The 24,686-nt window shown below is 42.4% G+C and overlaps 1 protein-coding gene across 1 annotated transcript in view; it reads right to left on the reverse strand.

The window, feature by feature from the left end:
• Positions 1 to 24,686, reverse strand: part of LOC139712758 (spectrin beta chain, non-erythrocytic 1-like) — a 68,686-nt gene that overhangs the window by 14,335 nt on the left and 29,665 nt on the right. Inside the window, exons 8-26 of the mRNA XM_071624552.1 lie at positions 23,313 to 23,635; positions 22,766 to 22,904; positions 19,395 to 19,560; positions 16,481 to 16,725; positions 15,587 to 15,787; positions 13,771 to 13,887; positions 10,153 to 10,230; positions 9,508 to 9,672; positions 8,841 to 9,043; positions 7,986 to 8,211; positions 7,292 to 7,408; positions 6,491 to 6,766; positions 5,663 to 5,830; positions 4,672 to 4,844; positions 3,525 to 3,762; positions 3,031 to 3,294; positions 2,183 to 2,404; positions 1,468 to 1,758; positions 653 to 861 (exon numbers count right to left, since the gene is read on the reverse strand). Of these exons, the coding sequence (XP_071480653.1) occupies positions 653 to 861; positions 1,468 to 1,758; positions 2,183 to 2,404; positions 3,031 to 3,294; positions 3,525 to 3,762; positions 4,672 to 4,844; positions 5,663 to 5,830; positions 6,491 to 6,766; positions 7,292 to 7,408; positions 7,986 to 8,211; positions 8,841 to 9,043; positions 9,508 to 9,672; positions 10,153 to 10,230; positions 13,771 to 13,887; positions 15,587 to 15,787; positions 16,481 to 16,725; positions 19,395 to 19,560; positions 22,766 to 22,904; positions 23,313 to 23,635 (3,821 nt within the window). The remainder of the gene's footprint in view (positions 1 to 652; positions 862 to 1,467; positions 1,759 to 2,182; positions 2,405 to 3,030; positions 3,295 to 3,524; positions 3,763 to 4,671; positions 4,845 to 5,662; positions 5,831 to 6,490; positions 6,767 to 7,291; positions 7,409 to 7,985; positions 8,212 to 8,840; positions 9,044 to 9,507; positions 9,673 to 10,152; positions 10,231 to 13,770; positions 13,888 to 15,586; positions 15,788 to 16,480; positions 16,726 to 19,394; positions 19,561 to 22,765; positions 22,905 to 23,312; positions 23,636 to 24,686) is intronic.

Here is a 24,686-nt window from a genome sequence, read left to right on the forward strand (position 1 = left end):
TAGTCAGCTCAACGTGTGCAATGGTGTAAACCTCTTGTAGGTGACATTATTTTGAGACTACAATGCATGAGCGCTTTGGAAATCATTCTCTTTTTAATTAAAGCATTTATGCTAGAAATGCAGTACAGCAAAGTTGTACAGAAAATTGCAAGCTTTAATGTAGTGTGAATTTTATGGTAAATCTGCCGCTATTTTTCTTGCAAGTGGCCAGTATTCATAACATAATCCCCAAACAGACTTCTTCCACATTGTAACTACCCTGTCTAATAGGTCTGGGAGGCATTCAAAAAAGCTGAATTTACTGAAAAATCCCAATGGAACATCGTTCTTCAGTCATCACGCTATATGCATGAGGAATGAACTCATGGATGACACTTTCAAATGTTCAAATGTTCAAAAGAATATTGCGATTTATTGACTGGTTTTTGGGCGGCAGTATATTTGAGCAAAATGTGCCCAGTTTGATCTGCCAATTATATCATTTGATTTTGATCTCAGTATTGCCTGGTTGCAAATTATGTTTCAATACAGCCCCATTCTTTTTTTTTTTCATTTTTCCTTAAAAAACAATCACAGAATGCGAAGTTGGCAAGCCGTAAGGCATGTAGTGTAGCACACAAAGAGGTGTGCAAGTATTTTGAAGTGACGATACCTCTGCGGGTGCTGTTCGTCGATGAGCTGCTTGGCCTCGTGGGACAGCTCGTTGATGGTCTCGGCGTAGTCCTCCACGGCGCTCTCCAGGATGGCGTGCTTCTTGAGCATGGTCTGGGCGCTGGCCTCGTCCTTGGCCCGCTCCTCTCCCATCATGTACAGCTCCTGCTCGCTCATCCACGCCTCGGCCTCGGCAGCATTGAAGTAGTACTGTCGGGGGGAAGGGAGGGTGGAGGGCGGAGGGAAGGTTGGAGGGGGACAAAGTGGTGATGAGGGTCACAAATCATAAAGCCCCACAAGAGTTTGAATGACAGAATGACGATAAAATAAAACTGTCTGACAGCATTTTGAAGCAGTCATTGGGTAGTCTACCTAAGTCTCCACATATCTTGGATACATGAAAGGGATACATGTGCTGGTAAGTAATGAAAAAAAAAAAACTTTGCGGAAGATGGTCACAGCCTGAGACTACAAGGAATAATTCGACAAACAATGTACAATTCATAATGAGGAAAAATTTTTTACCCCTTGCTCGCAACAATGAATTTGCGGGAAGAATTGAATTATCAAAACCATGGGTATTCACACACACGTTATCATCCAAACTTCACCCAAGTATATTTTTTTACTTCTTTTTACAAACCCACGACAGCATATCAATAAATATTGGCACAATCACTCACACACACACAATAACAATGATTTGGATTGTATTTATTGTTTATTAACTAGTGTACGAACACAAATCATTAGCACTTGTTTGCTGATAAAAAAGAAACCAATAAACAAAGAAGGAAGCTAGCGGTGATTCCACACCTGTTGTGCCTTGGTGGAGTCGACCAGCTTCTCCTTGCGCTCGGTGATGGCTGACTTGAGGATGGTCAAGTGCTCCTCCAGCTCCGTGATGCTGACCTGGATGTACTCTGACTGGGGGTGGCCCTGCTCGATCATCGCCTTGCCGCGCTCGATGACCTCCTCGAGGCGCGGGACGTGGCCGTCCACCTCGGCGTTGAGCGAGTTGGTCTTCTTCTGCAGAGTCTGCACCACCTGCAAGCTGTTGCCAACATCCTGGGAAGTGGCGAGCGGCAGTTTCTCTTGCACCCAGATCTGGCGGGAAAAGGGAGAAGAGGGGGAATGTCAGTGAGCTTGTAGAGGGGAAACACAAGTGGATGACGAACAAAGACTGGTCTTGTTCTCTTAGTTTCTACAGGAGAACATGGTGGGGGAGGGGGATATTTATGCAGAAATGAGGCCATTGTACCTTGTTGTGATGGAAAAGTTCTGACACACTGTACAGTCATCACATCAAACAGACTGTTGACTTAAAAAAAAAAAATCCTTTATTCTTAAGACCCTGGCTTCACTCATATAAATCCCAATTAATCCACAAATTTTCATTTGTTCATCTCTGGAGAAAAATTTGTCCTACAGTCTTAAAATCACCACTTCATCAGTTTCTAGTATCATCTCTCCCTCACACCCCCCATAAATATCACCACACGAGGGCAACAAACATCCCAGCGCGACTCACCTTCTCGTCGTCGAGATCGCGCAAGACCTGGTAGCCCTGCTGTTGCGCCTCGAGCTCTTCACGCCTCTTCTTGAGTGGGTCGGAGAGGTTGGAGAAGCGCGCGGCGATGTTCTCTTTCTTGGCGGTGACCTTCTCGATGTGCTCGGCATTCTCCAGGGTGGCCACCTGGCACTGTAGCTGCTCCACCTCCTCCTGCTTGATGACCAGGAACTGCTCGTACACCTGGAGATGGGAATCGGGGGAGAAGGGCAGGGTGGGGGCGGAGAATCAAGAGTGTCAAATATGTCCCCCTCTATCGCTCTAAATATTTCCCAACAATACAATAATACATCATTTGGTGATTAACCCGCTGAGGACAAGCTGATTTTGCTGTAACACACACTTCCCATAGACACCTGCTGGAGTATACTCCGGACTAATCTTCCATGGGTTAAGATACAGATTACCATCTACAATGTATCTCCACCATCAAAGACAAACATTTACAGATTTTATGGTTCCTTTTGTTTTACAACTTTTCCTGACACAAGCAAATTCATTGATGGTATTTGCACACATCGTTAAGGCTTGATGCATGAATTCACATCTGATGGATGAAAACACAAAACAAAATTAGTGCTTCTTGGACAAAAACATCTAGCATCAATGACATCCTCCACATCTTTATACGTCAAGTATGGTAACAAAAGTATAGCATACCCCTATAGAAGGCCGGAGCAATTTCTGCAATTAACGCTGCTTGTTTAACGAGTGTCAGCTTGCTTGTTAATTAATCATCTTGTGAAGCCAAAGAGGAATTTGACTAAAAATTCAAAAATGGGGGAAGTCATCGGGGAACTTCTGCGCACCTGTTGCTTCTTGAGTAGGTTGTTGACTGTGACAAGGTCGCCGGCGGCGTCCGCATGGCACAACTCCGTCTCGAGGTCGATGATCTTCTGCTCCATGTCGTCGCAGGCCTGTGAGAATAGCGCCTGGCTGTTGGCCTCAAACAGGGTCTTGCCCTTCTCCTTGGTCGTGTTCTCCAGCTCGTTCCACTGCTGCTCCAGGTCGACGATCTTGGCCTTCACCTCCTCCTCCGTCTCCGGCTTCTCCTTGATGAGTTCATCTCCATGCTGCATTTGTCAAATTAAACGGGGTAAACAAACAAACAAAATATATTATTCATGGCTTTCCTACAGCAATAAGACCCTTAATGTGAAGTCCACCCTAAAATGTTGTTTGTTTGAACAGAAGCAGAAAAATTAGAGTAGCAGCTCAGTAAAAGCCGGAGCAAATTTGATCTAAACTAAGGTTATGATCGATCTCCTTCGCAGGGAAAGGAGAAGAGACATTGGGCACCCACCTCTTTGAGTTTGTCCAGACGCTCCTTGTTGGCAGCCAGCTCGGCCTCGAAGGCCTGGTGCTTCTGCCACTTGGAGTGGAGACTGCGGGCACCGTCGTAGGTCTCCTCCTGGGCCACCACCATCTTCTCCACCACCCAGAGACCGAGCTCCTCGGCCTCCTGCAGGTAGGACTGCAGGAGCCGGTTGTCCCTCAGCTTCTCAAGCATGGCTTCCGCTGCTTGCCGGTTGGCCTTTCGCCTGAGAGGAGAGGGTTTTGGAGAGAAAGATGGCATTTTATTGAGATATTCATATCTCACAGTCATAAGACTGAATTGCACAAAGAATTACATCATTAAAAAAAAAACAAGTTTTGATATCAAAGAAAGAGTAAAATACACATACATGAAAAAACACGATCTTATCACAGAGGATACTGATAGAGCAAGCCGCCAAGAGGGGGCAGGGTAGAGGGGAAGGAAGGATGAAGGGGAGCAGATGAGAGAGAAAGATGGTGACGGATGGTGTCTGAAACCCAATAGGCATCTTTTATGATGATTAAAGGGTAAATGATATTTGACTATCCATCTAAATTTGATAGGCAGTTTGTGACAAATTTGGGATGAATTTGTGATTCCTGCCAGATCAATTTACCACCCCACCCCCCCCCCCAACTTCAGTTTGAAATACAGAAATCTTCATTCTTGTCATCCTCTTACGCAAAACTGTAGTCTCTGTAAGTCCTGTTTAGTGCTGACACTTTCATGCCTCAATTTGCTAAAAACAAGTCCAGAATTCTAACCTACCATTCGTCACTGCCAAACTTATTGCTTGAAGATGTGAATACGGCAAGATGGTGCGGTAACACCCAACATTCATGCCTTGGTACCAAGAATGTAATACCGATGACAAAAAAGAGTATGACTTCTTTTGTGAGAGATACCCTGAAGTGGGCCACTTTTTTTCTCTTGCTAGTTGATAACATGTTAACGTAGGTGCCATATCGTTGATAATACTTCACGCCCTGGTACCCTGATCTCGAAACAGGTAATAGCTACTTCAGCCGCTTGCCTATTAGACATGACTGACATCTGAGGACCTATGATGTGTGCATTAACAATCAGCTGGACTGAGGGCCGGTCAGATGGAAGCGTGGTGATCTGAACTCACCTCTCGTCAATGTTCTCTGCCTTCTTGCTGATCTTGTCCGCAGCGTAGTGGTTTTCGTCACACAGACGGTTAGCGAAGGACAGAACGGTGTTGATCTTGTCGTCGTTGGTTGCCATCTGTTCAATGAAGTGCTCATACTTCTTGATGGCTTCATCACAGGCCTCAAGGGAGTTCTATGGAAAAGGCAGGCAAAACAAAACAAAGAGGGCTCGATAAGTTTCCACTATTAGAGGAAGAACTGAAGAATATATAGCCCATACAATTTACACAACAATTTTCGACCATTTTCTCTCTCTCTCTTTTTTCTTTTTTTTTTTGCTCTAAGGTCAAATTAAAATCAAAGTGTGCAGACATCACTTTTTCATGAGTTAGTATTCTTTTCTTGGTCCAAAGTGATTCCTTACATGAGAAATGTTCATGGTGCTTTCACATTACAACCCCTGACAAATAAAGAATGATCACAACAGCTTTACCCATGCACTCAATATTGCATTCGTGCGTAGTGCCCCAGTGTCAAAGAGATATAATTGCATGATACTGAAAAAATCTAACTGTTTATTGAGGCCAGTGCTGTGCCAGAAGGGGTATACCCTTAATGATCTTAAACCACAACTGTCAACGTACGACTGGCAAGATATAACACGCCTATGGTCTGTTGCTGGACAGATATTGGCCGACAGACATTGCTTTTATTTCCTTTGAAGCGCCTGAAGTAAAAATTTCTGACATGTTCCACCAAAGCATTTTACAATAATCCCGCAGTTTGCAATCATTGCAGTTACCATAGCAATAGCTATGATGCTTTAACCAATCCATTGCGTGTTCATGAGGTGCTCTCCTGGTTGCTGCAAATCGCTGCAACTTCAAATCTGATTTGCAAAAACAATTTTCTGAGATGGGCTGGGATCCCCTTCCTCTCCCCTTCCCCTCCCCTCCCCCTCCCCGCCCCCCTCGACGACGAAATGTGATGGAGGTTGGGCTCAACACTCACCGGTTGCTCCACTTTGGCGAGGAAGTTCTCCTGCTGGTTGAGGATGCTGTCAGCCTGGCGGGCATCCCGCTGGAACATCTGGTAGTTGAGTGCCTGGGAGAGGAGCAGCTGGCGGTTGTCCCACATCTGGTGCAGCTCCAGCCAGCCATCGTTGAGTGCCTGCAGGCGCTGGGGGTGAAAAAAAAAAAAAAAAAATTGGTCAGAAATCATTGAGGTTGGTCTGAATAAGCCACAGACTGGCTGATAGATGGCCAACATGGCATGCCTGCATGCTCTGTGATACAACTGCCATCCCTAACGTACCTCTGAACATTATCAGTTACTTTGGCTTCCTCCTTTCAAACTACCTTGAAACTGCAGCACTCGTACTTGTACAGCTTGGATCCCATATAATTAGATACTTTTCAGGTTTGCATTTTCGAGTTGTGGTAGTAGACATGTTATGTACATGTGGTTTATGATTTGTTTCACACATCCAAAATTTGATTCATTCTTGGAAGTTGTCTCAGACATGTCGAGTATAGCAATCACCATACCAGTGTCAGCTTATTACTACACTGTACATACAGGATTTCTTGACTGTCAATAAATTATAAATAGAACATCAGTACCACATTATTATAATTAAATCAATAAAAGAAAGAATATGAACATCAGTAAATACTGAAGGAAAAAATTAACTCTGCTTCAAAAACAAACGAACAAACAAACAAATTTGTTATGCCATGAAAAAAAAAAAAAATTGCTCCATCTTCTTTAACTTCCAAGTGGCATGGCATTGTTGTATTTTAATGAGTAACATTCCAGTAGAGAGTGAGAGCATCTTACTTGTTTGAGAAACATGTACTGGGTGTCGGTCTGTCCCTCAGTGATGCGCTCGCCGTTCTCCTTCATCTTGGCGTACTTCTCCTCGTAGCCGTCGATCTCATCCTTGATGGCGGCGTGTCGGTTCAGGAACTTTTCGGCCTCTGCCAGGGACTCGGGGGTCTCCTCCGAGGCCACGGTGGTCATCGTCTTCGACAGCCAAGCCTGGAAGTCGTCCAGGTCGCGCAGGAACTGGTGGAGGTCGCCGGCCTCGCTCAGGGCAGCCTCGCGGGACTTGAGCTGGAGAGTGGCGTAACAGATGGACAGCAATTATTATTTCCGTGCAGGAATTAAATCTTTAACATTTGATTTCAATCAAACTCTTCATAACATAATCACTATAGGGTTTTGCATGACAAATCTACTTTCTGTGATTAAGCAATTTCTAAAAATACTCTACCATTACAATTGTGATGACTTGAATGAGGCATAAAGGTAAACAAACTATCCTCGCATCAAATATATATCAAACAATTATATAAGAAAAGAGTATGCTATTTTCCTTTAAAAATGACAGACCTCTTCAGTGAGTGGCATACATCATCTCCCTTTTACTAAATATGACGGTCATTTTTACAGGATGAATTTAGACTTTGCCATGCAGTTATAATTTTTCATTCTCTCTTTATATCTAGTCAGCATTCTGCTGTGATTTACATCACCTTATCATTATAATGCATCCTACATAATACAGACAATGTTTACAACATTCAATGTGATGAAAAAATAATTCTTTGAGGAGAGGGGATGCCATGTTTATCTTACCAGCTCCTTGAGCTCCAGCCAGACTTCCATGATCTCCTGGTAGCGCTTCTTGATGACTTCTGCATCCTCCGGATGTTCCTGGGAGAGCTTCTCAGCCTCCTTGTCAAGGGCCTCAAGCTACAAGACAAATACACAAAGCGGAAGTAGGCATGAAGACTTGTATTGCGCATATAACTACTGAAGTACATTAAAACAAAATAAATATTGAACAAAGCATTTTGCTGCTCATGGTACAGAGTGAGGAGAGGAGCCATGTAAAGGAGTAATGTATGCAACCTCACATGGATATCAAATTCACAGGGAAAAAGAATGAATTAACATACGGGTGCAGTGTCTGAGCATGTACAGTCATGAATATTGATCCCTTTCTAAGCCCAACAGCTGATTCTTCATTACCCTATACCCAAAATACTCCCACAAGACTTCCAGAACAACCTCAGTTATATCTCACAACCTAACATACGTTACTTTACACAAGAATTTTTCAAAACTTTCATGAATTTTACGAGGAGCTAACATTTACAAAAGTGAAATGCACGTAAGTGTTTGTCTACCCACTGCACTGAATGCCAGTGGCGATTCACAAAAGTTTTCATGCCATGAAAAAACCACTGGCTCCAACATGCCCAAGTTTCATGCTGCAAATGTTGCTGGTTTTACAGTATGCATGGCTGCCTCTTTTTAGATGATGTACCTTGGCCTCGATGGCGGCGAGGTCGCTCTCCATGCCCTTGAGTCGGCGCTGCAGCACCATGATGCCACCCAGGTCGTTGCCCAGCTCCTCGGTGGCTTGCACCAGCCGCGCCTTGTCCCGGATCCACTGGGTGGTCTCCTGGCACTCGATGTGGTAGGTCTGCACCTCGGTGACCGCCATGACGGCGTCCCGCTTCTCCTCCAGCAGAGCGCGTAGGTCGGCCCATCTGGCGGGATTGAGAGGAATGCATGATGGAATGGAGTTAACTTACACTGTCATGTATGCGAATATATCATGCTACCAAGAAAGAGATTGAAGCCTTTACACGAACAAAACATAAAAATTGAAAACATTTTCTTAGCAGAAACATAACAAGAAGTCAACAATTATGGTTTGTAATACAAAGAGTTTACTGCTTGCCTCCTCAAAGAATCATATACAAACAGACAGAATATGGCATACAGAAATATGGGTACAGCTATCTACTAATGGTTGAAAGGATAGAAACAATTCCCCCCCTTTTTTTCTTTCTACCAAGTATCTCACGCTGCTCAATATAGCACATAGAAGTAAAAACAAAGGGCAATGTATAAGACAAGACAGAAAAGTTCAAGAGCGTCTCTCACAACTCATGTGTCGTCAGCATCTATAAACGGTAAATGGCAATGATAATATAACCGGGTAGCTGCACATGAATAACTCTACAAGAGGTCAGCTTCATTAACACTACAGTTTGGTTTCTATCCACGCTGAATTGCTTTTCCCAAATATATGATATGCGAAACATCCTTAATCACTGCATTTCTCTCAAAATAATGATAGCATGACTAAGTGTGTCTCTCTCCAAAATCTCACCTGGAGTTGAGGTGATTCTGCTTGGTGGTAATCTCTGTCGAGTTGGGGTGCTCCACGGCCAGGAGCTGCCTGGCCAGCTGGTTGACCACTGCCACCTTGGAGGCGTTGACCTCCACTTCCTTCTCCAGGCGGTCAAAGCGGGCCAGGATGACCTCGTTGGACTCCAGGTCTTCGGCTGGAATGAGGGCATTGAGTGTGTGCTCCTGCAAATGGACAGACAAATCGGTCAAGATTTGATATGAAAGAATGTCTGTCAGAGAACAGTGATGCTACAGCTAAAATACTGTGAAAGTGGAAATTTTCACATGTTTCATACAACTGGCGTAAAAATAAAAGCATGCAAAATTCCTTGCTTCCTCCCCTGATAATAATCTGGTATATTGTAGAGGGAGGGAATTCAGAACTCTCCTAAGAATAACAAAACTTGAAACTTCTTTATAGAAGGGGAACAAATACCATAGATTTCTAGTTGATTTATTAGGTAGGATCCAAAAAAATTACAACTGTTATTCTCGGTATAAAAGGGGAGCATATTTTTGAATGACATGGGGTTAGTTTTTTCTTTCTTTCTTTTTTTACAGCTCTGAAGTGTATTACAGGACGATCTTAAATATGCAAAATTTCGTGATGTTTGCAAAAGGGATATATACGACCTTGAAAGCCTCACCTTCTCGTCGATCCAGGCCTCCACGGCGTCAGCCTCGTTGAAGAGTTTGTAGAGGGAGAGGGCATCAAGCAGGCGCTGCTTGCGAAGCTTGGCCAGCTCCAGCAGCTCCTTGTAGCGTCGGTCGATGGTCCCCAGCCGTGCCTGGACCTCGTTCGAGTCCCGGTCCTGAAAGGAGCAAGATATACCCCATATGAGCACATAAAATCTCTTTGGCAGTATTAGTGGTCCCCTCCAAGTGTCCTTATGATTTTTTTTTATCCTCCCCCTAGAAACAGGACATAATAATGCTTCAACAAGTTTTTTCTATATACGTTGTAAAGGCATCTGCCATATTCTAATGGTGACCAATTTAGTGAAAGAATGGTCCCACATAATGGATCTTCTTGATGTATTTGCTCAAAAGAGATGCCTTGTGCCGAAGACATATGCTCATAGAAGAGTCCATCACTATCATTCACAAGCACAAGTATACTTGCTGCTTTTTTTTTTCCCCCCACCTAATGTCAGAATCAGAGAGTTGAACCATGGTTGTCAAACTACAGTTACCAATCATGTGTCTACACCTACAAAGTCCCTTTAAGAACACTTGTCATAGAATGTCTCAAGAAGCATGTTGTACATCAAGCTCCTTTCCAATGCTCTCACCTGCTCTCCGAGTTCGGAAGCCTGTTTGTGCAGGCCCTCGATGATATTGGCATAGTTTTGCAGCTCTTCCGTGACGTCCTGCGAAGGGGCGAGACAGGAGGAAAGGTAGATGTTATAAGGAGGGAGATTACCAGAGGCCATCTTTGAATTCCAGACATCATCCATGATGTCTCTCATATAATCTACAGTGATGCAACATGCAGCTGCTATGGCATGAGAGCATCCCCTGCTGCTACTAACACTGCAATACTTTCAGAAGCCGGAAACACTCCCCATATATGGAAAACTCTCCACACGAGTACAGCTGCTGTCACTTTGTTCGCACATTACACTGAGTATATACATTGCAGTCATGCAGTAGACTGGCTCACATTATGTGCATTATGTACTTAGTATGACTTGTGTCACTACATATCGGTCAACTAGCTTACAATGAACGTGGGGTCTGCAAATTCAACAGAAACATTTCCATTACATGATATGTTTTATAGGACATTGTAGTGAACTGAAGCATTAACAGATACATAACAGGTATACACTTACTTGGAGACCATTTTTTTTTTTGAGAAACTACACATAATTTATACATTTTAAATGACAAACCCTTACTATTTTTGTATCAGGGCAATTACACCCTCCCCCCTCCCCCCGGTTAGATACTGGTTAGTGATAAGGTTAGACTAAAGATTAGGGTTAGGGTTTGGTTTAGGGTATAGAGTTTGGAATAGGGTTAGGATTCGGTTCAGGATTAGGATTAGGGTTAGGGGAAGGGGAAGGGCCCGGGGTAATTGCCCAGGGGGTAATTGCCCTAGACCCATCATTTTCGACAAAAGTACTGTTCTAAATGAGAATTTAACACTGATTGGACTAGTCTCACATACACTATCGTTACTGGTGCTTTTCATTTTACAGGGTCTTCAGCAAACAATTGAGATCTTTTCCCCCACTATTTTCGTTTGCCATGAGTTAGATGGCAACTCTTGTAATGAATGGAATACAAGCAGTTATATTTTCTTTGAAATGAAACTGTTCCTAAACTATACCCATTTGTTACTGACTAATCAAATACATACCGAAACCTGGGGGAAATAAATATACCTGTTAAAAGTGTTGTAATAAGGAAAGACCAAATGTGTAGTAATCCCATCCCTGTGCCCAGGTAAAACGTGCATGTGCAAAACAAATACTTTGTGATGATATTATCACAGCCCGCCAAAACCTCAGGTGGTGTGTCATATGTGTCTGCGTGTGTAAAAATAGGTTTAAGAGGTAACACAAATTTGCAAGAGTTAAACCCATGGTGAGTGTGCTGTGCTTGTGAAAATTACAGACAGATACTACCGTTATAAGTGGCCTGACTATACAAGAAAGAGAACTTAATACTACTGTTGACAACAACTTGTGATTGAGCATCACTTTCTCTGACCAAGCATAGGCCTGTCCACTCCTATTTTCACTTTGCATGCTGCACTCGGGCACACACAAAGCTATTGAAGTGGTCTTCCTACAACTTGTTGAAGTCAAGACTGCAAAAGCCATTTCACTGCAAGATTTCACAGCAACTGCCTTTTTTTGTTAAAGCTAAATAAATTTTTCTTACTTAGCAGGGAAAACTTTAATCACTTACACATGTCTGCCAACTGTCACTAAATGGCACAAACTACAATTGTAGAACAAGCTCCCTAATGAAACAAATTAAATTTAGACATTACTCTCAACAGCCTATGAAGGGCTTGTCTCTTTACGGTAATGTTATGGGGAAGATAATTATTCAAGGAGGAAGTGATAATGACAATCGACAGTGTTACACTGGCGAGCAAGATGTAATAACTGGGGAAAAGAAGCAGACATGCTTCTGAGAGGAAGGAGCTCAAGCAGAACCCGACTCGACCAGCCATGACTGATGAGTCAGAGGTGCTCTTGAAGGGGGGGGGGGGGGGGGGGGGGCAGCACGTGATCCTCACAAATATAGCTGGCAGGAGCTGGGATTAATGAGCCCCTATTGACATCTCGCTCTCGTTCCCCAGTCCAGATCACGGAGCAATCGGTGGCCAGCAAATCATCAGTCTGACTCATGTTAATGTATGCGCGCAGATTTGCTCTTGATTCCCATGACTGCATTCAGGCCACTGCAGCACCAGGCTAGCAGTGCCATCCATTACATTTATGATTACTTTGGCCGATGTCAAATCATTATCCAAGTACTGATTGTTAATATCCTGACTAGTCCAGTGTGTTGTTTAGGTTCATAGTTCGTGCTGAACAACTACAACATGTGACCAAACTGATCATTCATAAAATCACAGCAAAAGTAAGCTGTTAATCTAAAGTAACAAAAGCACAAACATCAAAGCATTCCATGATTACTACATGTGATTCTTTTTAAAAATCCATCATGCCTGTTGGTCACACATTTCAAAGCTTCTGCAACTTTTATTCTTGATTTGATGTCATCCTATACGAGTCTATAGATTCTACCAAACCCATTCATCAATATCTCTATGGATTTCCCAAGATGATACAAATTATGTTAAATGCTAGCCAATCCATGCACACCAACTTGATACAGAGTTACTTCAAAAGTTAATTCTGATTATGCAAAAATGACACAGAACTGAAACTCACATTCTTTCCGCCAATATTCTACAAAATAATCGTGACAGGTTGAAATGAAAGAAGTTGGGTGAGGAAAAGACATTTTCACACTGTGACATCACACATCAGCAGGCATGGAGTTCAAAGTAGTGTGACTCTACATTCCATGCCAATACTCTTCATAAAACAGTTCCAGTTCCAACCATACCCAAAGTTTAAAAAACAACAAACAAAACAAAAACAGATAGCAATCAACAGATATGTTAATCTGAACAAAAACAATGCTGGTGTAACACTCTCATGTAAAAAGTTCATAAAACAAGGACTGTAAGGTCATGCAACTTGTTAAAAAAAAAAAGTGCGATGGTCCAGATAGAATGTTCCCCATCTCCATTGCAGACATTTCTGCTAAAAGATCTCACATCTGAGACAAGACAACTGTGTAAGTTTTAAACTGATCAGGATTAGTGTTATCTAGTTCAGTATTTACATCTATCTATTTGCTGGTTGTAATCTTGGGCATTTTTTTTTTCTGTTAACATTCTTCATAAATGTTCCTCCATGAAAACAGAAACATGAACAGGGGTCTTGGGCAAGCAGCCACCAATTTACTTTAATGAGATGTTATTTGACATTGCATTCAAGATTCTCAACCATGACTGCAAAATTTCATTCAGATACATTTGAACAAGCAACTGCTACAGAGTTAGGAATGACTACAGAAACAAGATTGTGGAAGTTGCAGGAAGCATGAGAAGAAGGATGAAAGAAATATAAATAGATTGAATTGGATTCATTCAAAAACAATGAGAGATAAATTGATAGACAGGTGGATAGATAGGGTAGATCGATAGATAGGGAAGATGGATAGATAGAGAGACAGCGAGAAAAAGAAGGGAACAGAAAGAAGCGAGAGGATAAAACAAAAAGTGAAAGAAAAGGAAGAATGAGGTGAATAGAGAATATGGGAATACAGAGGAAAGAGATTGTGAAGAGCAAAAGCCACGAAGCGTAAATCTCTACCTTGTGTTTCTTGAGCAGGGATTCAGCGCTAGCTTCGTCACGCCCAACGTCTTCGCTGGATACCAAACGGAGAGTGTCCAACATCCATGTGTCGACGTCGTCGGCATCGGCAAAGAACTGTCAGGGGGTAGGGAAGAGTGACAAGATTGCATGAAAATTGATCCCAGTAAGAAGTCCTTTTTATCTCAAGGTGCATGTAATGCCTTAAATAAAACTACCACTCGATTCCACGAAGGACTGAAAATCAATATGAAGCACAGAATAAATCAAAAAGTCTACCAGAGCAAATGACCTGATGTGTGTAATAGGACATTTAGTTTGCAATGTTAAAAGTAGTATAGGAAGGCAGAATAGAAGATGCCAGAACTATACTTCACGTAACACATTTTCTGTATTTTGACATTCAGTTCTCTGCCACTCGGTGTGCTTTCAAACTCACAGAACTGTTTGCATTTTGAATCTCTGGTCTTGAAACGTAATAGGTCTCACTTAGCAATGGACAAATTTGCCGTAATACACTCCTGCCCTTACGAACCATAATACTCTGAGAAATATTTTAACCATGCCATACTTATTTATGGTTTTTACAATAAAAATTATTGTTGACACGAGAGGATTTTAAATGAAAATGGAAGAAACACAATTTTTTATGCCACTGACACACTCTCATTCTCGAGCCACTGGACAAGACTCTATCAGAATGACATATGTGACTCATCAGAACAATTGCTATGGCCAGCCTTCTGGGATGTCTAGTGGAAACACATACAGGCAGAAACTAATTTCTTTTCTGGCACCGATGGCTAACTGATCAGCTGCAGCTAAAGCCCCGAACGGCCAGCCGGGGATACAATTAATTACATGTAGCGTCTGCGATGTGATTTCCCATTCCATACAACAGGACAGTGACCCGAAACACCTTTAGCCATCCACTGACATCGCAGAGAATGACCACTGCAACTTCTTCCCCACAGAGGCATCTATAGTTGATCTCAACAAATGTTTGCTTGACTCATTCCAGGCGAGGAAGAGAATGCGGTCAATAAGGCTAAGCAGCTGCTTATCTACCTCAAAATCTCCCTCAGACATTCAGAGCAAAGGACTTTCAATGGAATGGATTTCTGACTGCCGCTACAATCCAGGAACACAACAGGGAGTAGGCCAATATATTCACGAAAGGTCACCTCTGCAAGTATCAATTACCCATTGATTTTCAGCTCCTGGCATCGCAATGTGGCAGCTTTTTGTGTGGCTGAATTTTTTTTTTCAGAGATATAAATATCTATTCTGGACTACACAATATCACGAATCATAGATCAAGAAGAATCAAATTCTACTCAGCATGGCCTCTCTGATGTAGTCTGAATCCATCTCTCCATGCTGGTACAATTTCTTTGTTCCATCTAATGTTGGCTAATTACATCCTCGCCCAATGGCTTGCAAAGCTGGACAAAACGTATGCATTTGCGATTGCATAAAGACAGCGAAAAATGGGCGCGTACAATCACACTTTGGAGTCAGAAAATCCCATGCTCCTTCAGCAAAACATCCCAAAAATAGAATGTGTTTCTTGGCAACATAATTTTTGCTTCTTCTACATACCTCATATCATCTATGCATTCAAAAATAGTCATGAAACGAATTTCAGTGATGCAACAGTCTTTCAACAACCTGAATACAGGAAAGTAGGCACCAGTATGAATGATCATTTCGTATCTGCTCTAGAACAAAGCATGACCGTAACTTGGACATTGCATGGCATGACCCACATCTGCCTGACTTTTGACTGAGACAAAAAAGGGGGGTGGGGGCTTACCTGGTAGAGGTCAACGGCCTCCAGAAGACGAGCCTTCCTCTGGGCAGCAAGCTCCTGCAGCCGCTGCCACATCTCCTTGACCTCGGTGATGCGAGCCTGGATCTTGGGGGCTCCAAAGTGCTCCTCCGCGATCAGGTCCTCGCCCACCCGGATGTTGCTCTCCAGTTGCGCATGACGACCCGATATCTCATCCTCCAAAGCCTGTCATGGAAGAAATTTGGAGACAAACAAACACATTTATTGCTTCCTGCAAGTAACAAGGTTCACCTCTTATAGATGATGTAGTGATGACTATAGACCACAAGACCACAAGGACATCTGTTCATAGTGCAGATGAAGTTTCCTGTAGAATGTGCTACTACTGGGTAGAAATGAGTGCTTTCTATGAAGACATATTACTTGATAAATTACTGTGCTAAATCTCTTCTACAAATAGCCATAGATTACCCCAACATATGATGTTCCCATATTTTGAATTTGAAGTAATCTTGTGGTCTCTTTTCCGTAACTGCCATGGCGTTCAAATGCAAACTAACTCCACTGTCATCTTACGCTAAATACATGATTGTAACAAACATGTACTTTCACTCACAAGTCATTTCTCTAGTAAGACAATCTAATACAAACCAGTAAAATGATCACATTAATTTATTTATGTTATTACCCGATGAAAATGTACAAAAATTCTGCAATTCAGCTTTCTGGATGCAACTGAAGTTTTAATAAACCATCACTACATTACTACATGACAACAATAATACTACATTACTACGATTCCCCCAACTTTGCCAATGTCAATGACTCTACACAACTGACTGAACAACATCTTAACAAGGGAGTACATCTACTCCACATCATGTTCATCTTCTCCAGTGGCATGATCTAGTCATGTACCTTGTGCTTGTTGAGTAGTAGTTTGACGGTGGTGAGGTCGTGTCCGATGTCGGTGGAGGACACGATCTGCTGCTTCTCCTTGATGGAGTTCTCGTCGTCCGCCAGGTCCCAGAAGAACTGCCAGAGGCGCAGCGACTCGTCCAGCCGGTTGCGGCGGAGGCGGGCCAGCTCCTGGAGCTCTTGGTAGCGCTCCTCCAGGTGGGTGATGCGGCTCTCGACGATCTCGGGGTCAACCGGCAGGTACCCTGGGGAGATGCAATGGAGAGGAGCGAGGAGAAGAAGATGATAAGAGCTCATTTGTCATTCACTCACAGTCGCAGAGCGTACAATGACTTTGCATCGTGCGTGAGATGGGCATTAACTTAATGGCACGGTCACAAATACCATTAAGAACTGCTACGAACGCCGTACGAACGATTTTTAGACAATTTCATAAGATCTTCTTACGAAGGCCACACGAAACCAGCGTTCATAGACCGTTGGTAGACCTTTCGTAAGTTCGTAGCCTGGTCCATGGTTTTGTCCAAGATTTTTGTAACTTCGTACGAAACCCTCTCTTCGTAAGGCAGCCGTATGAATTCAAGAATTCTTACGAACAGAGACATTCGTACCAACGCATCGTTTGTCCCAACCTTTGTGACCGTAGCTTCACTATCACACATCTCCTTTGTGCATCGCTGGCAGAAAACACCTCTATTTAGTCACAGGTAAAAGAAAAACATCACTCTATGATCATTTACACTCGTCTATAGTTTTTATTTTGAAATTTGCATATCACACTTTCGTGATTACGTCCATTTGTATCTGATGTTGATAAGCAGTTTAATGGAATTTTCAGTGTGAAGAATGCATGACTGCATTAATGGCTGGGCATGTTTCTCAGTTTAGTTACTCTTACTGGTAACTACAGAGACTCAAAGTGATCCTCGTGATGTAATGAGGTGCATGTTTTCTTCAGTTCACTTACTTGTGAAAACAAGCCAAATGAGCAAAAACAACGACAACAAAAAAACGTAAAGTTTGATCCTAATATATTGAGAAAATTCTAAACCGAAAATAGATTCTTAAACTTGTGTCTTCACATTCATACCTGTTTAAGCATAATCAAAAAGATGCACTTATGGAGGGTGGCTTTGGGATCAAAGGCACCCAACATTCAATGCAAAGATGGTCAAAATTAACTGTGGCATTAAAGGGAATGTTCTTACTTCACAATGAATCATTAGTCTAAATAGGGATCACCTAGTTTGTTACATCACCACAAAAATCATAAGAAGCAAAGTGAAGGACGTGTCTGTCAGGCAGACAGCTGTAATTAAGGAGATTGACGTCAGCCCACAGTCTCCGTTATAATAACTTCCTCTCCAAATAAACTTGCTTATGGATAGCCTTGGACACAAAATCACTCCCACATGCACTGTGAGTACAACAAACAACATGCTTTCATGTCATGTGAAAAGCATGGTTTGCCATTATATGCTCTCAGCAAACATTTTTTAAGTGTATTTCTAGCAATGTTATTTGCATACACTGTGTTATTAATAAATAGTATCCTTGAATGCATGAGCAATCACAGACAATGGGGTTCTGGCACTGTTCCTAGAGTGTAGTCATTCCAGTGCAAATAAGATGGTTAATTGATACTGAGAACACACACTAAACTCTACCTTGAACATCTTCGGAATGGACTTGCATATCATAACTTCTCAACTATAATTCACAATGATTAACTTTGGCAAGCTATACCTATATTTGCTGACTCTCGGAACGTCCTGAGAATCCATGCACAGAAGGTAAAAATTCACATTCCTCTACCAAAAAAAACAGAAAGACTAACTGCACTCCTATGCAATGAAGGTTCATTGAGTATGTGCCCACGTTTGCTGGATTTAAAGCTAAAGCAGTGAACCTCACAAACTAATCACGGATTGCCTGTGCAGACGATTCTTTTCTTAGTTTCTCAAACTAATGCTTGGCTTAGCCTTGCAGAGGGATAATTGGACAGATTTCAGGAGAGCTTATTTACGGCCTACTGTTTACTGTACGCTTGTTTTGCATTACGCTGGTCTACTCAGGCTATTAAAAACCCAATGCACATACGATGTACTCTATTGAAAATAGCAAAGCCCATGATGCAACTTGTGACTTGATGCACGTCAGATAAAGAAAAGGGATAGTATGTAAATACATGCCAGAAATGTCTTTCTATTTTAGGAGTTACACACTTTTGCACTTTTCATTTTCCTCAGTTACATGTTAAACAAGTCTAGATGCAATGGAGGGGGGGGGGGGGGAATAAATGTTCATGTATACCAAGAAGGATAAAGCACGATATTTATGTTCACTAGTGCAAAGACCAACTTCAAAACTGATTCTACGAACTAAAATTTTGAGCCGCAAGTACCATTTTTCTCACAAAAGACAAACAAACACACACATGCGGAAAGGTAGTTGAATTTAATCTCATGGCATCATGGGCCACAATGCCTTTTTGCAGTTATCATATCTAATAATTGCACAACTAGTACAATAGAAAGAATTAAGCAATCATGGGGAAATCAGTTTGTTGGTGGTAATTGGTAAACCTCAATCCAAGGAAACTTTGATACATTTCCAGTTTCAACTCATACTATGATTAGATGCCATAGTCTTATAATAAGTTTCGATCATAGTTTTGACATTCAACCTGAAAGGTACGAGTGATGGAAGGGGGTAGCAAACAGGAGCGCTATGCTGATCACTCACTGTGTGGATGTACCCAACACAAGTATGAAAACTTCAATGGGGTGGTGACATGCGTACACACACACAGAGGTCAAATGCTTGAAGCAAGTGTACATAGAGATGACATGGATGTGTGTATTGCCACCCTTGCAGCTCGAAATCAACAGCATGAGGGGTTCAAGTAACTCACCTGACCCGTCGGGGCCATTGGGGTCCATGTACTTGGAGGCGTTGCTGTTGATGTTGGCGACCTGTTCGCCGTAGACGACGATGTCGGACTCCAGCATGCTGTGCTTCTGCAGCAGGTCCTCCACACCCATCAGATGCTTCCCGTAGTCCTCCGACAGAAGTAGCACCTGCCAGATAAGAGTGCCATATTAGCGGTGCTATCATTATTTTCGTCAGCTGGCGGCATGCAGAAAAGTATGAACTCTACACTGTTTGTGGAGGACGAACAATCCTCACAGTCAAACGACTTCCTACTGATAGATCCCAAATCGATTATTGAACCAATTTTCTCTATCTAATTTTCTTAGATCCCATACAGGGACAGTAAAGATTGGCATGAACTGTCTTGCATGACAGAAAACACTCAAGTATTTATATCTATAAATCATTTTAGACATGGCTATTAAACCTACCTTCAAAGTTAGATTTATCCCACCAGGTGTTTGATGCGGAGTACAAACTGAAATAAGTATTGCTACCATCTCAACAATCACTTCATGTAAACAAGCTTGGTCATCTACTAAGCATTATCATCCAATACTCATCACACCGGATTGGCAAATCAGGTTGCAGCACACATACAAGGCAGACACTCCATCGTATGATAGTTCATCACTCTAACAGTAAACGAGGTGATTAGGACGATCACAGTGATTATGTCCACCAACTGATTTCTCTGAATGTGTGTACCGCTAACCCTCAACACAATGGTAACTGACAACGTGAAACCCTCTGCTAAAATATGTGTTATGGGGAAACCTCAATACGTATGATATCCTCACCATATACGCTTGTCATCGTTTCAATCATTGCAATAAAACTACAATATTGAATCCTGCTGGACGGAGGAAGAAAAAAATGTTTGACGTCACAACCTCACTCTCCGGGATTCAAATATGTCAAGATTGCACAGATCAAGAATATATTGGATGGGTACACCTTCATTTGTGGTTACGGCGCAAGCATACACCTTGTCACTGCATCAAGTCGCACTAGCAAAATGAGATGGATTGTATACTCAGATTTATGACTGGATTGGGCCTGTTTCATTTAAAATGAAATTGCAACGGTAAATGCGTTCAATTTCCCTTCCATTGCATTTTTCTTCCGACTGCCAACACGCTTGAATACAAATTCCATTTTTTTCCATTTCATATTTCCTTCACTCCCCTTTGGTTACAGGGCAATGGCATTTTTTTTTTTTGCGTTTGTGTGCATATGCTTTTCAATTTATCGACTTATCACAATGAATTTGTGTGACCCAAGCATGCTTTTCAGCTTCTTTTACTTTTAGTTCACCATATGGGTCACCTCCATAAAGATGGTACTAAATAGACTCAAAAACTCTGGCAGAAAGTATATGATGAGTATGCTGACAGACACAGTTCACTGTGAAATCTATGGGCATGAAATAATGTCCACCAGAGACAAATTACAAAGCAACTGGCCACATCAGGCTGAGGGTCACTGCTCATAAGATCTTTAACACATAATTTTTCTCCCAAGGATCATACACTGGCCACACATAGAAGGTGACCACTAGAGACAGGTGACAACTAAGATGGGTTCACTGAGAAAAGACAAGAGGTGTTTATCTATTCATGTGACTTCATTATCATTATTATGAAACTGCCCGAGACCTTCAAATGTGTACACAGAACACCATGGCTCTTGTCTCTGGCCTAGACAAACCCGATACCATGATATAAATTGCAAGGAGGGCCTCAGCAGCATTGCAGTGCCACGCCACCAATATTTCCTCCCAGCATCACTCTTCACGCCCAGCGTGGCACCACGAGCATGCCAGATATCACGCTCAAACACCTTCCAGCCATGACTGCAAATTAGCATCACTACCTACCTGCTTCCTCCCACCCACTCCCACGCAATACCCTCTGCAGAGATAAGTAATTTCTGTCTCAACACCAGTGTTCCTGACGAGTATTGCCACTGCCCATTTCCCCCCCCCCCCCCCCCCGACTTCATTATTTTTCCTTCCTAATAAAACTAGATTTGGCAGATCTTTACATCTCTGTAACATTACAATTCCCATGATAATACCTTTGATAATTATCGCCTTCATGACCTATAAATACTGAGATGACAAGGAAGAGTTTTTAGCTCATACAAACAGTACAAACATTATATACAGTCTTTGTGAAGGAAACAAAAATCTATGCAGAATAAACCATCTCAGGATTAATTCTGGCAGACCTAGCCTATGACATGATGGTGAAAACTTTGAGGGCAGCTACTTTTCAAAATAAGCACCCTGCTTATGACAGCTGAAACTCCTAAAATCCTCTTACAGGGAAAGCTTGTGTTGTAAACATTACTTCTGTCTACTCAGGCTACTCTCCCTAGTTAAACTTTGACAGGCCAGTACAGATACATTTGACTACATGTGTCTTCAAGTGTCTTCACCAATGCCACAAGTGTGACAGAATGGTATCTAACCCGTTTTCTTTCACTTTAACCTAAAATTGATACCTTCTCTGAAGTGTATCTTTTGTGTTCCAAGGTAAAAGACCGTTGTTTACAGACAAGCACACACACAAAATATCTCTCCAAAGCCCCTCAGACTAAACAAAACACAGGGAACCCATAGGCTCAACAGTTCAACAGGCTCCAAAACCTTGCACCATCTTTTGTGCAGTTAGACCTCATACCACCACATGGACACCACAGGGACCCAAATGAATTGCATTTCACTCCACCCACAGCCTGAAACACCCGTTCTGTCACCAAGGAAGTCATTTTCAGTGCATCCGAGTCTTGAAAATGGCTAATGGGTGCATTTTCTGGGAATTGTTTTCATTTAAAGGCTATTTAAAGTGTACGCATGTCCACACAAACATCATAAACAGCACACACAGTAACATTGCTACTTTCATTACAAATGCTGGAAGAATCCATCTTGAACTGCAGCCGCAAGTCATCTCATTCTCATGGTCGGGCATACTTCATTTCCGGTATAGCTGGAATGAAAATAAACAGCTCACCTACAGTACATTACATATGCAGAGCTGGAGTGTGAATCGGTGTGAATGCCGTCCACAGCAGTGTACCAATCTATGTGGTGATACCATTCAGAATCCTACCATTCTTTTCTGTCATTTGTCAATAACATTTCTTGCAGCTATCAAAAATTTTAAGACAGACCATATCTGACGTTTTCATAAACTTCAAATCCAATCCCGGAAGAAAAGTGGATAATTCCGTTTCAAAAATATGCCCATCACGGCTTTGTTTTCACTCCAGCTGCCGCAAAATGCCCAGATGTCTGACCATGAGAATAGGTTGGCGAAGAAACGAGAGGAGGATTTTGCCTACCTTGGTCTCCTCCATGGAGTCGAGGAGCAGCTCCATCTCCTGGAAGCGTTTCTGGATGTCCAGGGAGAGCTGGAGGCGGGAGCGGCGGGCCTTGAGGAGCTCGATCAGGTAGTCCCAGAGACGCAGGATGTTGTTTTTCCTTCAAGAAGGGAAGACAGGGGGAGTACATCTGGGTGACTACAGTGATTCTTACCCTCCAAACTGTTTTATGGTGATTATGGTGACCGTGAGTATTCATCTCATATGTACAGTGATTACAAAATCTCTTCCATATTTGACAATGTGTACTAAAGTGGAGAATTTTTTTTTTCAATATAAATTATACAGCATCCACTAAGCAAGTCCAAATCGTCACTGAGTTGGCGTAGGTGATCTACATGTATTTCAGTTCTTATGGTACAAAGTATAGAAGTTAAAAAAAATGAATGTGCTTTCACATACTCATTATAGTGTTGACACTGCACATTGTCAGAAATGATACAACCAATTGAAATCGGTCTCGGAAAAGGAAGAAGCAGCTGCACGTCAAACCAACTGCACAAAATACCTTGCGTTGATCCTCTCGATGTCATGGTAGCGCTCCTCCTCCAGTTCCTGGGCCACGGCGACGACGGCGAAGACGCGCTCCTGGTACGCCTTGATGTCCGTCTCGATGGCCTCGTGCTTCTTAGCCGCGGCCTCCACGGCGGGCAGGTCGAAGCCGAAGTTGTCCTGGGCCACCAGCCGCTGGTTCTCGCTCAGCCAGGTCTCCCGCATGGCCGCCTTGCGGTCGAAGCGGGCCGCCAGCTGCTCCAACTTCTCCTGCCGGATCAGCTCCTGGCGCAGCGCCAGCTCTCGGCCGTGCTCGGCGTGCTCCAAGTTCTCCCACGCCTGGAGGAATGAAGACAAGATGACCCTCAGTGACGGAGATGCATTCGGCTTCTCCTCTCGACTAACAATAGTATCAATATTACTTGCATGCAGACCACGATAATTGTTTACTCGCAGTCAATATTCTATCAATCATGAATGTCTGACCAGTGGTGCTCTCAATAGACCAGTTTACCAATATATTCAAATTTTATGCATGCCTTTCTGACAATGGTTCTTCTTGACAACGTGAAAGCTTGACCAAGGTTTGCCAAACATAGCAACAACTAATGTATACAAACTGGATTCCAAGTACTGAAAAATGTTTCTGAGTTACGAGTTTATATAATAACTCATTTCTCCGTCAAGACACAAGAAACATCCATAAATGTTTATGTTAGTAAACCTGTCTATTCACCAAAGGTGATTCAAGTTTTGAAGTTTTATCATCTGGAACATAATACATTTTCAACTGATAAGCAAATTGTGAGACTTATCTTTCTTATACAAATGGGCAAAATTTCTCAAAATGACAGATTTGTACAAAACTGTGCATACATTAGCAAGCTTTCTTTTCCACACTTACATAACCTCTTACATGGCATACACCGGAAAGCTAAGTTGCTCTTTTTTATTTTTCAGAAATTGTCCAGATGGAAATATATGGACTCTAGAGTTCATACTGGTTCTACAGCTGGGGATTTCTTTTTCTCAGCTTAATACACCCATTTGTGTGAATGATTTTAATACATGGTCACAGATTATATCACTGCATATATTGTCCCACTGAATCTCAATCTGCCACTGTTGCATAATATTGAGGACAACATTTATTTCCATCATCTCGGAGGCTACATTGCATTCAGAAATCTCATCTGTTACCTGCACTACACTTATAGAGCACAGAAATAGACTACATGGCTTTGTATCGGTGTGTGTCTATGTGCATGTGTGTGTAGTGGGAGCATGTGTGTGTTTGTGTGTTGAACAGAGAATGCAAAAGGGAGGGATCTGTGTGTATGTGATGTGTCACTCAGCATATGCCAATTACAAGCGTGCTAGAAGCGGAGGA

Source organism: Diadema antillarum, unplaced genomic scaffold (assembly GCF_040938485.1).
Source record: "Diadema antillarum isolate AM-2024a unplaced genomic scaffold, OU_Dant_1.0 seq00001849_RagTag, whole genome shotgun sequence".
NCBI classification, from domain to species: Eukaryota; Metazoa; Echinodermata; class Echinoidea; order Diadematoida; family Diadematidae; genus Diadema; species Diadema antillarum.